Source organism: Ceratotherium simum, chromosome 23 (genome assembly GCF_057802395.1).
Source record: "Ceratotherium simum simum isolate JZ-2026a chromosome 23, ASM5780239v1, whole genome shotgun sequence".
In the NCBI taxonomy this organism is placed as follows: Eukaryota; Metazoa; Chordata; class Mammalia; order Perissodactyla; family Rhinocerotidae; genus Ceratotherium; species Ceratotherium simum.
In genome coordinates, this window is record NC_141922.1 from 10,320,207 (window position 1) to 10,333,046 (window position 12,840).

At 50.9% G+C, this 12,840-nt stretch overlaps 1 protein-coding gene across 2 annotated transcripts in view; it reads right to left on the reverse strand.

The window, feature by feature from the left end:
- Nucleotides 1-12,840, reverse strand: part of TG (thyroglobulin) — a 262,905-nt gene that overhangs the window by 108,673 nt on the left and 141,392 nt on the right. For both annotated transcript variants that reach the window (XM_087447433.1, XM_087447432.1), the window contains 3 exons: nt 8,532-8,751; nt 6,829-6,922; nt 2,775-2,934 (listed from right to left, as the gene is read on the reverse strand). In XM_087447433.1, coding sequence (XP_087303559.1) covers nt 2,775-2,934; nt 6,829-6,922; nt 8,532-8,751 — 474 coding nt within the window. The remainder of the gene's footprint in view (nt 1-2,774; nt 2,935-6,828; nt 6,923-8,531; nt 8,752-12,840) is intronic.

A 12,840-nucleotide genomic window follows, 5' to 3' on the forward strand; every position in this document is an offset into this window, starting at 1 on the left:
TGCCAAGTCTGTGCGCTGTGTAGGACACCAGGCTGAGGCTGGCACTCGAAGTAGCCCGGCTCTTTCCAGACCTGTGTTCTGAACTGCAGTTTCCAACCATTTAAAATGGAAAAGGGGGGGGACGACTAGGTGAAGCACAGGGAAGTTTTAAGGCAGTGAAACTATTCCGTGTGATACCGTAATGGTGGACCCACGTTATTACACGCTTGTCAAAACCCACAGCACGTACAACACAGTGAACCCTGATGTGAACTAGGGGCTTCAGTCAATAATAACGTATCAATGTTGGCTCGTCATTTGTAACCATTGTGCCTCACCAATGATAGGGGAAACTGAGGCAGGGGACGAAGGAGTATGTGGGGACTCTCTGTACTTTCTGCTCAGTTTTTCAGTAAACTTAAAACCTCTCTAAATAGAAAAATTTATTAGACGTATTTTTTAAATGGGAAAGGGGATGGTGCGCTTGTATCATAAGGTTATTGGGGGTTAGCTGAATCCCATGCCTGCTCCTTTCTCCCTCCCAAGCGTTCATCGAGGCTGTGAGCTCTCGCGTCCTCTGTGCAGCGGCTGCCCCTCCGTAGAGCTTGTCATCTAACATGTGTGGCAGGCAGCAGGCAGCCCCTCTGTAGTTAGGAGGCCTGTGTTGGTATCATTGTGCCACTGCTCCTCTGCACCCGCCCCCGCCACTTTCTCTGCATCTGTTTCTTGACTGATTGATGCTTCCCCATCCCGCTGAGCCACAGGGAGGTGCAGCGCAAGAGATGGGAAAGCTTAGGAATGCGGGAAATGCTAGAAGATCTCATAACTGAAGCAGAGGAAGCCTGCCTGTGACTAAACGACAGTAAAGACGAATCTGCTCTGTACACAGAAGACTGAAGAATCCAAAAGGCGTTTCTAGACGTCTGAAGGAGCAAGCTACAATATGTTTTTTCCTGTTTGACCACCAGGGTTGAACGCCCAGGATGTCGCCATAACTGTGGGGCATAAAGTGCCTCAACCTCTCTGAGCCTTGTCATTTCATCTGGATGCATGATGCTGGTCCCACAGAGCTGCCGTGAGAACGACATGAGGTAATCCAGGCGAAGTGTCTGGTAAGGGAGGCGCTCGGTGAGTCTAAGCTTCCTTCTCTCTGGCTGATGGTTTTGCTTTAAGCACAATGAAGAGGCAGCCTTGCATGTCAGGAACGAGAAGGGTTGAGTGTTCTGGAAGTTTCCTTCGCCTCCCCCTCACGCTGCCCCCGCCAGCAGCAGAAATGAGTCTGCCTTCCCAGAAGCACACAAATTCTCAATAAGATAACAGCCCATGAAATCACACTCCCCCGACCCCTCAGGGATGGACGACGTATGGAAACTCACTCTCTTCTGTCTGGAAATGCTCTAAGCCAAGAAGTCAGCCATGTCTGTGAAAAGCTCCACCGGACCACGGTTCAGCAGGAGAGCTCGGAATTTCACCCGCCTCTTTAGAGAAAGGAGCTACCGACTTAACAAATCGCCGTCGGTCATGTGTTTGAAAAGAGGAAAGAAAACTCAGGCAAAGAGTTGTCACTGCTCCAGCAGCTGACCTGGCTCCCCCTGAAGGAAAATCTGAAATCTGTTCTTCACGTACATTTCCCACGTCGGCATCTGGCTGCCTGTCGCCTTAATTTGTTGACACTTTCACTTTTATTGTGCAGGCCTAGAATCTTCACGGTGCTCAAGGCCTGTGCCAGGTGCTCCATCAGCCCTCGCTCCCTGCACTGCTGGGTTTCTGCTCATGCTGGATGCCCACCCCACTCACCCACACTCTAGTTGAGTCCATCATTCCGGCCACGCTGCCTTCCACCAGCCCACACGCACTTAGCAGGAAGGACATTCCAGGTCTTAAATGAGAGCCTTGGAGAACAGAGATGAAGCTAGTGCCTATCCCTGAGGACTCGAAAAGCCCATCACAGTCTCGAAAGGGCTTTCACATGCAGGACCTCATTTGAGCCTCACAGTAACTCTGGCCGTTGGGTAAAATTATTCCCATTTTACAGAGGAGAAAGCTGAGACTCAGAGAAAGGAAGGGTCTTGTGCGAGGTCACACAGACAATGAATGGCTCTTCAGATTCCCAGACCAGCGTGTCTGCCCTTGGTCACGGCCGCTTGACAACTTCCCTACCACTGGTGGGGGCGGAGACGGAGGAGAAGATGTGGATGAAGGACGCGGGCACTGGTCCAAGCCTCAATTCTGCCCTGGGGGTTGTGGGGGAGGGCATAACTAGGGTGACAAATGGGTGTGTCACTGGATAGGGGACAGGTCAACACTCACAAGCCAGGCTGGAATTAAACGGAAGCAGTAAGCTCATTACTGACTCAGCCCTCACTCCGAGTCAGATGGCTTCCCTGTGGGTCCAGGGTATAATCCACTCCTCAGAGTTCTCCAGGGCCAGTCAGCCCTGGTGGGGAATCCTGCCCTGCTCTTTCCTGAGCACGTGATCTTGAGCAAGTGTCTAACCTTCTGGGCCTCAGTATACACACAAACACATATATCACAAGATAAAACATGTCACGCACTTGGGACAGCTTCAGACACATAGTAAATTCAGTCAGTGGCAACTACGGCTCACATCTATGGGGGTCAGCGTCACTGCAGGGTCTCAGGAGTGAGCTGGATGTTCCACTGAGGGCTCAGCTGGGCTGGAGGAGGGTCAGGGGTCATGAGGGGATGGGACTTCAGGAAGAAGGGGCTGTCCACGCACAGAGCAGGCTCCTCAGCCTCAGGAGTCAGCAGTCCCACTGACGCCAGCAACTCACCGGAACTCAGGAAGCCGAAGATGCCCACTCGGTAGCCGGCAGTGACCACAATGAGGTTGCCAACAGCAGCCAGGAAGGAGCCGTCGATGGCCAGCCGTCCTTCACTCCCCCTGCCCTCCACGGTGTTGTGGAAGAACACCAGCACGGATGCATTAGGGGCCTGCGGGGATTGGAGAAACGTGGGGGCTACTGGTCAGCCCATTTTCACCTATCAGAGCTTGGTGAGGACACGTTTGCCATGTGGGAGCCTGATTCTGAGCCTGCACCTGACTCTTCCCATCAACTCTGCCCTGTGGGCATGCTCAGTCCCATGTTATGGGCTGAAGTGCGTCCCCCAAAATTCACATGTTAAAGACCTAACACCTAGACCTAAGAATGTGCCTATATTTGGAGCTGGGTCCTATAAAGAGGTAATTAAGCTAGTGGGCCCTTATCCAATATGACTGGTGTCCTTATAAGAAGAGGAGATTAGGACACAGACACACACCCAGAGGGAAGACCATGTGAGGACTCAGGGAGGAGGAGATGACCACATGCAAGCCAAGGAGAGGGGCCTCAGAAGGAACCAGCCCTGCCAGCATCTTGATCTTGGACTCCTGGCCTTCAGAATCATGAGAAGATGAATTTCTCTGGTTTAGGCCTCCCAGCCTGTGGTACTTTGGTAGAGCAGTTCAGCAGATTGATAAACCCCATTTCACGGATAAGGAAACTGAGGGTCACGAAAAGTGGAGCCGCTCTGCCCTCATTACAAAGTGAAACCGTGGCAGGACTGGAGCCCACTGCAGACCTGGAGCCCATCGCATAGAGCCGTGCAGTCTTCCAACACCCCAGTTCTGGCTCCCAGATTATTCCGGAAGAGCTTTCTGGGTCCTTCTCGGTGCGTCCTTCAGTTGGCCACTGTGACTGACATCCCGTCTTGGTAGCACAGAGCTACCTGTGACTAAGCACTGACCGAGAGCCAGGCTCTGGGCTAAGTATTCACCTATGTGACTCAGTGCTCAAACAGCCCCAGGATGGAGGCGCGTTATTATCATTCCCATTTCACAGATGAGGAAGCAGAGGTCTAGAGGTGGCTTGTCTGAGATCGCGCAGCGAGGAGGTAGCGGAGCTGGGATTTGAGCCCTGGCTGACCCTTTCATATTAGAATATTACTTTCCGCCTCGGGGATCGGACACCCCACTCCAGGCCAGGGTCGCACGCAAGGCCCAGGCGGCTCTTCCTCATTCAGGTCTGACTCTCTGCCCTGTGACTTCTCCACTCCATGGACCCTAGGCTCCGACACACAGACGCCCTCCTCACCGACCACAAACACTGACTGAGGACCTGCCTGATGGGTGCTGCGCTAAGTGAGTTCCCCTAGAGCGTCCTCTTAGAGCCCCCGCCCCACATGGTGGATGCCACTATGACGGCAAGCACGCCCATTCTCCAGGTGTGAAAACAGAGGCTCAGAGCGGTGAAGTAACTTCTCAGAACACCCACAGGGAGGAAGGGGCCGACCCCAAATTCCGACCCGGCCTCCCCTACCAGCACACTCTCCTGGCTTGTTCCACCTGTGACATTCCATCTCTCAGGGGTCACCCCTTGTTGATTCTTCAAATATGAGCCCTTTCTAAACACCACAGAACAGCTCAGGCGGCCTTAGCTTCATTTGTCATTGGCTATCGGATAGGTCAGGACAGGCCATGTATCCCCCCCCAACAGCGCTTGGGGTTATTTTTATTGGGTAGCATGCCTGCAAGAGAGAAGGCTGTTTGCCTTGTTGCCAGCAAGTGTCGGTGAAGCAAGGGCAGGGCGTGGGGGTCCTGAGGGTCAGCTCTCGGCCTCTCAACCCCACCAGCCAGAAGGGAGGATCCAAGAGTCTGGCCCCTCCTCTGCAGGGTCTGTCCCTGTGGGGCCCATACACTGCTGTGGCGTCCCAGGCTGTGGCATCAACACTCCTCCCCCGAGGCCAGGACGGGACGATGGAGCTGCCCAAGACAGAAATGGCACAGCTCTCCTCGACTGGGAACTTCCCTAGGGGGACGGAGCACTGGATTTAGAGTCAGGAGACGAGGATCAAGCCTCCACTCAGCCCAGCTATGTGTTCTTAGGTAAGGCACTTATCCTCTCTTAGCCTCATTTCTGCACCTTTAAATTGGGGAGGGAGAATATATATGTTGAAATGTGGATATATATCTTCCTGCAGGAGATGATGTGAAGACCAATGACATCATAGATATAAATGCTCTCTGTAAACCCTAAAGTACTGTCACACTACAGCAAAGGTATATGCTTGTGGGTCACCACCCACTGGCCGCAGCTATGAACTCTGGGGCCCAAATGACCAAGTCTGCAGTAACCACTCACTAACTTAGTGACTTTAGGTAAGTCACCTAACCTCTCTGAGCCTTGGGCTTTTCATCTGTAAGATGGGAATAACACCTCTGAGAGGCATTGGGAGGATCAATAGGCCGTGTGCCATGAGGCATCCAGCTGATGATGGGCACAGGCCTCCAGGGAGGGTCATCCTGCCCCTTCCCCCTCCTCCTCCCAACCTGTTCAACATCGTCAGTGGCTCTTACACCGCCCACAGAGTGCTCTTCTCTTCCAGGCTGAATGACCCTCATTCCTTTAGGCGTGATCTCCGTTCCACTCACTGCCATTTCCAATGTGTCTCCTATTAGCCTTGATTAATCAATTAATCAATCACTCATTGATTAATTAGTATGTGGCAGGAATCCATTGATTAATTGGGACATATGCATTGTTTTTTTTAATTTCACCAGAACTTTATGAGGCAGATGCTATTTCTCTCTCCACTTTCAGTCGAGGTAACTGGGGCACATCGAACTTGAGTAACTTTCTCTAGGCCAGTGAGGTAGTAGTAAGTAGCAGGCTGGTTTGGAGCCAGAACTTAATTTGGCATCTGCAAGTATGGTATGACTAGCATTGGGCAGAATGGAACTCTGTCACCTCCCTCACTCCAGGCTCCATACTTCTATTAATGCAGCCTATGAAAGCTCTCACGTTTTTGGTGGCCTCATTACAAAGCTCACTCAGATCAGCTAAGCTGTGATCAAACCTCCAAAGTACAGTTGACTCTTGCTGCTAGCAGGCTAGGGGACCAGGAAGTGGTGGCACAGTCACATGTACCATGGGATCTGTCAACACTGGGTTGGCCTCACCAGAAACTCATGTTTCCTAAAGCTCATTAGTTCCTTTTACTCTCATGCACACTGACCCTTGCTCCAAAACAGGAAACTCAAACATTCAACATGAGGATTGTAGCCACTATTTAGACAGATATAGGCTTCAAAATGGGGCATAACCAGAGTTATGGGCATAACCTAACTCAAATAAGAGGCCACTTGGAAAGCTCCAAAGAAATGCTCCTGAGGGGTCTCTCCCAGGGTCTTCTCAAGGAGAGATCTCATTTCCTCATTTGCAGACTAATTTGAATCTGGGCTCCTCACTTCCCCAGCCTCTGGCCTCTAGGGGCCCCCACCCTGCACTGCTCCCTCACCTACCCGCGTGGCTCACACCCTCCCTCCTCCACGCCCCTCTCCAACGGGACCTCCTGACTGCCTCCTGCCCCTTTGTATTTCCTCCTCCCTGTATTTTTCTTCAATATTTATTTGCTTGTTGTTCAATATTTATTTGCTTGTCTGTTTATTGCTGCCCCTTCACCAAAGTGTAATCCCCCCATCCCAGGAAGGCAGTGGCTTTGTTTTGTTCATAGCTGTGTCCCATCTGGAAGAGTCCTGGCCTGTCACAGGCTATTATGAATATTTCTTAGAGAAGTGGATGGGGATAACCATGCACCGTCCCCCTGCATGGATGGGGTGCGGGGATGTGGGGAGGATCACATGAGACCATGGACGGACCAGGAGCCCCCTCTGCTTGCTCTCAGCAGTTCAGGCCTTCACGAAGCCGAGAACCAGCCAGGATGGTGCTGAGGAGCATAGTCTACACGGACCACGGAGGAGATGAGTGAACACTGCTGGCAGCCATGGGGAGAGAGGGTTGCTTAGGAGGCGGTTTTTGGGGCAAACACAGCGAGGGCTTCAGAGCTCACCACGTTCTGAGGGACAAACACGTTGAGGTACAAGCAGTCTTCATTGACTCCGGGAGACGTGGGCGTTCTGGTGCCCGGCTGCCAGCAGCTGGCCCTGCAGATACAGACTGTATGACTTCCAGGGGAAACAACCAAGGGGACACGCACATGTCCCCTTCCCACCAACCACTGGTAGCCGGAGCCCACTGCCCCCTTCCTGAGGCCTGGGGTCCCACCAGCTCTGCGGCAACTAGGCAGCTTCAGGAAATGGGAGATGGGAGTGGCAAGTGAGTGGAAGGAACAGCAGGGTGCCCACCACCCTACCTGCCACAGGCCTGTGGAGGAACATCCCCCAGGGACAAGGTGCCAACCCAAAGAGAAGGGTGCCCAAGATAGAAAAGGGAAAATGGATGCCACTCAGGACCTTGGCCCTTCTTTGCTCCAAGTGTGCAGACCTGTTGCCGGATGAGGTGTCCGACCTGCTCTCTACATCAGTGCAGAGTCCGTGTGTGCCACTGTGAACCTCTCCTGGCCTAAGAGCTGAGACCACGCCTGGGACACGCCTAATGGAGGATGATGGTGCTCCACCCAAACAGTGACTCCACTCAGCGCCCAAGCCTCATTAGCACTGGGCTCTGATGAACTAAGCCCTCCAACTACCCTCCACTCAAAAGCCTCTGTGACTCAACCCCCTCATCTGTCAAATGGGTACATCCTAACGTGGCAAAGCGCTCTAGTTAGTGCACGTTTATTCCTTTGTTTCTCAGTGGTGGAGACTTATCCGTAGCTTTCTGCATTCGTACTACCACTGGCCTACTTTAGCCTTCACCTTCCCGGGCCTGAAGTATTCAAGAGCATCCCAGTTCATCTCTCTTTCTGGCTTGGGCCTGTGGACCTGCCTGGCAGCCTGTCGTGGGTGGCAAGGGACAGGGAAGATGCAGATGACTCAGGACAGAGCCATAAAAGAAGCCTGTTGGAAGGGCAAACGCAGATGGGGAGAAGGAGAGAGAAGATGGGTGCTCTTTCCAGGGGTACTCTGAACAAGCTTTAGTTAGGAAAATTACAAAATCTCCTCCAGTGTGTCACCTATTTAAAGTGGTGTATGCATGGGAGGAATGGGGGAAATCGAAAATACTTGATGAAGGAAGAAGATAAGATATCGATGCTTTTTTTTTATTTTGTAAACTCCTTTTAATATTGTCCCTACTTGGGAAAAAAAAGTGCTTCTAAAGCTTTTTCATCAGCTCATGTACTTGTCCCTCTCTGTTGTATTTCTCAGCCCCACTGAAGTCAGACGTGGCCAGGAGGCTGAGTTCCAGACACTGGGACAGATCCTGGTGGCAGTGGCAGATGTGCCCCATGCTGGCGTGGCCCATAGAAATGTCCCCTGCAGACTCTTCCACAGCCTCTTATCTAAATGCAATGTCAAGGAAGGTTCGTGCTGAAGAAGGCAGGGCCTCCATCAGCCTGGGTCCCCGAATCACTGCATGCAGCAGAGCACACCAGCCCCTCCATCACCAAATGGACTTTACAGGAGCAAAGTAAGGTTAAGTCACTGATATTCGGGATGTTTATCTGTGAGAGCCCGTAATGCCACTTCAACTAATACACCCCCGCCCCATGCTCCACTCACACTAGAATGCACTGCTCTGCCCCACTTTGAGGATTAGGACAGGAGAGGATGCTCCGGGCGTTTACCCAAGTGTACCCCGCTCAGCCCTTACCGTGGCTTGCTGGCATCCCAGGACCCCATCCAGTTCGAGGGCTCTGGTGCTCGGAAGCGGCTCTCTGCCAAGGGCGGGGACGCATAGGGAACTCCCAGGAACTGGTCCACTTGCTTCCACGAGGTGCCCACCTGGATGGCCAGGGACCTGCCCAGCAGCTGGCCGTGGGTGGCGATGGTCACAGAAGGTGCAGATGTCCCAAAGCCAGGCAGAGGGAGGTCTGTGGGGAGGGGAGTGTGGGGGAGGAGAGGCAGAGGGAACAGTGGGTGCTCTATTCAAACAAAACACTGCTTTTTGCACTTAAAAATTGTTGAAGATTCATTCAGACCCCAATAGCTTAAATCTAGTCAAGTTAGAGTTCAAGGTGGGAAAAAAGAAAGCAAAGACAGCTGATCTTTACCAGCACTGAATCTGCTCAGAGGGCAGCACCAACGCCTTCTCTACGTGTGTTATCAACCCTTCCCGTAGAGACTGATCCCAGCCCACAGCCCCTCACTCAGCACCCTGTGGCCAGGCGCGAGCTGCAATTCAGAATTAATGGGACTTTTAAAAGAACAGAGGGACACAGAACGTGCAATGTTCAGCTCTCCCTGGGAAGTCTAGAGTAGAGCCCCATCACCAAACACACCCATTATTTCTGTGATGAAAAGGATGGATTACTCAAACTAAGAGAAATGAATAAAGAATATAATTTCTTCCATCACTTCAGATCAGATTTTGCCACCAAATGAGTCTGATGCAAACTTACAAAAAAAAAAAAAAATGTTATTTTTCTGACTTTTAGGATTTTTGGATTTCAGAATTGCAGCTAAGGAACTGTGGGCCCATATTTCAGTTCACTGGTGAGGAAATAGTTTTGGGGACCAAGAGTGGGCGGCTGCCAGGACTTCAAGGTGATGTAGGGTTCAAAGCCACACCTCTCTGAACCCCAACTCTGACCACATCCTATCCACACGGGGTCAAGGGTCAGGTTGGGGCCCCTCTCCGGGCCTCTGCCCACGCCTGCAATACCCGCCCTCCCCTTGATCGTGTCCGAATCCCACCTGGTCTGTAAGGTCTAGGCTGCTGCCGCCTGCCATCACTGCCCTGGGCTCTGAAGGGCCTTCCATCCGCCTCCTTGTAACACTAATCAGCAGACACTCTCGGCCTCTGTAGCCCTGTCTTATCTCCTCTACTACGTTTTCTTTTGTTCACTCATTGATTCAATAAACTTTTGTTGGGCGCCGGCTCAGTGCCAAATACCAACGTCAGGGACTTGAGACAGGCCTGTGTGTCTGATTCCCCACAGGACTTAGGGCCTTGCACAAGGGAAACAAATGCTGGTGAAGAGATACTCTCTGTCTCTCAATGTGTGTGTGTGTGTGTGTGTGTGTGTGTGCAAAGTCTCTTATTATTTCCAACAGGTGTGTTTGGTTTGCTCGGCTCCGCTGTCGGCTGCTTGAGAGAGAAAGCATGGCTGCCTCCTCTGCAGCCCTTTCTATCTAACACACATAGATATGCAATGACTAAACAGGCACACTGGAGAGGAGGCAGACAGACAGGCAGGCAGAAGTCTATCCATCCCTCAAGAGCTTGATATAAGCAATAGTTTAACTGGAGGTGATTTTGCTCCCAGGGGACATTTGACAATGTCTGGAGACATTTTTGGTTGGCACAGGCATTGGAGAGAGATGCTAGCTTTTGGCATCTAGTAGGGTAGGCGTCAGGGATGCTGCTAAACATCCTACAACAGATAGGACAGCTCCCCACAGCAAAGAATTATCCAGGCCCAAATGTCAATGGTGCCGGGGTTGAGAAACCCTGATATGACGTGTGTTCATGACTCCCACGTGTGTTCACGACCACCGAGGGTCAGCGTGGTGAGGAGGAACCAACGGACGGCCCGGGGAGTCAAGGACACCTGTGTTTCATGATGTGGACCAGCTACTTTGGGAAAACTTCATAATTCTTCTGACCTTTAAGTTTCCCACCTGCGAAACAGGAATAACAGCAGTCCCTACAACACAAAGGTGTCAAGAATAAATAATGTGATGCTGTAATGTTCGGAGCCCAGGGGCTGGCAAATGGTAGGAGCTCAACATATGAATGAATGGGAGGGAAGAAGAGAAGGGAAAGAGGGAAGGAGGGACAGAAGGAAGGAAAGAAAGAAAGAAGGAAAGAAGGAAGGAGGGAGGGGGGAAAGGAAAGGAAAGAAGGAAGGAAGGGAGGGAGGGAGGGAAGGAGGGAGGGAGAGAGAGAGAAAAAGAAAGAAAGAAAGAAAGAAAGAGAGAGAGAAAGAAAGAGAGAAAGAAAGAGAGAGAAAGAGAGGGACAAAGGAAAGGAAAGGAAAAAGAAAGAAAGAAAGAGAGGGACAAAGGAAAGGAAAGGAAAGGAAAGGAAAAAGAAAGAAAGAAAAGAAAAGGAAAGAAAAAAGAAAAGAAAATAAAGAAAGCAGTGACTGAAACCTTCTCTGCTGCACAAACACTGGAGTGTGAGTTAGAATCAAAATGGAAACTCAGGATGGAAAGAACTGGCTGCTGCTTTGTAATCTGGCCTCCATCGCAAATCATGACGCTCTCACCCCCCAGTCCCTTCTCACAAGATTTCCTGTTCAATTGCAAATCACAGGGTCTAGGGCAGACACTGAGGGCTGTGGGCACTAACGTAGCAGAAACTTCTGAGGTCGGTTTTTTGCTCTGCAGGAAACAGCCACATTTCTTGAACATGGCATCATCCAAAGCGGGGAGAAGAGACAGAAAATCTGAGAGCTCAAGAATTTCGAGGGAATGCGAGCGTGCTTTCCCACGGACAGCGGCGTTCCACCCTCCCTCCTGAGGCCGCCCAGTGAATCCCAGACTAAGCTAGATCCAACATGGGGAAAATGTTAGATGTGCAGCTCTCCCTTTTCAAATCTTTTGCAGAAATGGTGGATTCTTTCCAGAATACTCACATATTTAGGCCATGTGACTCCCTGGGTTAAGAAAACTATCTGTAGCTCTATATGTACATTAGGGGCAAACCAACAATGCCTATGTAGATACATACGGGCATGCATCTTCTGCCCGAGGGGAGCATTTCACATTGAACTTGGGTTACACGGAATGGATAGACGAGCGGTCTAATTTGTTTTACAGAACTCAGCCCTCCAACTTCAGCAGGACTACCACACAGATTAGACACACTATGGGTGAAACATACTATTGCAATCTCTCTGACTCGACTAAATAATGTAAATGTCCAGATAGAAGACAAGACTTGAGATCCAAGGCCCAAGCTCTCCGCATAGAAGAATCACAATACTCCCAGGCCTGGGGGCATTCTTATGGCCTGAAAGCCGAGGTTGAGGAGGGCGCAGGGAGGAGGATACAGCCTGATCAAGACAGGCCTGAAGGACCATCAACACCCTAGGTTGGGGCGGGGCCAAATCTTGCTGTTCTGTGACTTTGTAAATAAAGTTTTATTAGCACACAGCCACGCCCAGTGATTTGCCAACAGTCTGTGTCTGCTTTCCTGCTGCAAAGGCAGAGCTGAGCACTTATAACAGAGACATGTGGCTACAGAGCTAAAAATATTTATTATCTAGCCTTTTACAGAGAAAGTTTGCTGGCCTCTGCTCTAGAAGACAAGATGGGAGGAATGGCCCACGTTTTTAAAAAGTTATTAATTTCCTCCAGTGAGCGTGTCTAGGGAGGGGGTGCATCCCCCAGACCCCCAGCTCCCATGTTTGCTGTGCCACAGCCCTTACTTCTCCCCTCAGTGGTGGATTCACATGGTGCTCTGCCCTGGTCTGCTTCATCCCTGCGTCCCCAGCACCTAACCCAATGTCTGACACATGACAGCACCTTACTGGACGTTTTTAAACGAAACTGAGCCGGGAACAGCTGCCCTCTCTGGAGTGATTGTGACGTGGTAGTCAGGCAACATGGTTTTGTGGGAGAGGATTGCATCTAGAGATAGGAGACCTTGCTCGAGTTTCCTGTGTTCTGTCTTCACTAGCTGTGTGAAATCAGAGAATTAACTTAACCTCTCTGGGCCAGAGTCTCCTGATCTCTAAGTCAGAGATAAAACCCTTATGTTGCCACCTCACAGGATAGCGTGAGGATCAAATGAGCTAAGGCAAGAGAAACAACCTTCTGAACTACAAAACAGTAGTAAAAAGTGGCTGATTTAACTATTTTACTAAAAAACTCCAAGGCTAAAATGATTCAAAGAAATAAATTCAAAGAAATAAATGAATAAAGGCAGTACAGAGAAGTTCTAGGTTAGAAGTAGGGTTTTCCACCTTCCTTCAGTCCATGCCAGATGAGTCCCACCTAGCCCAGGATAACTT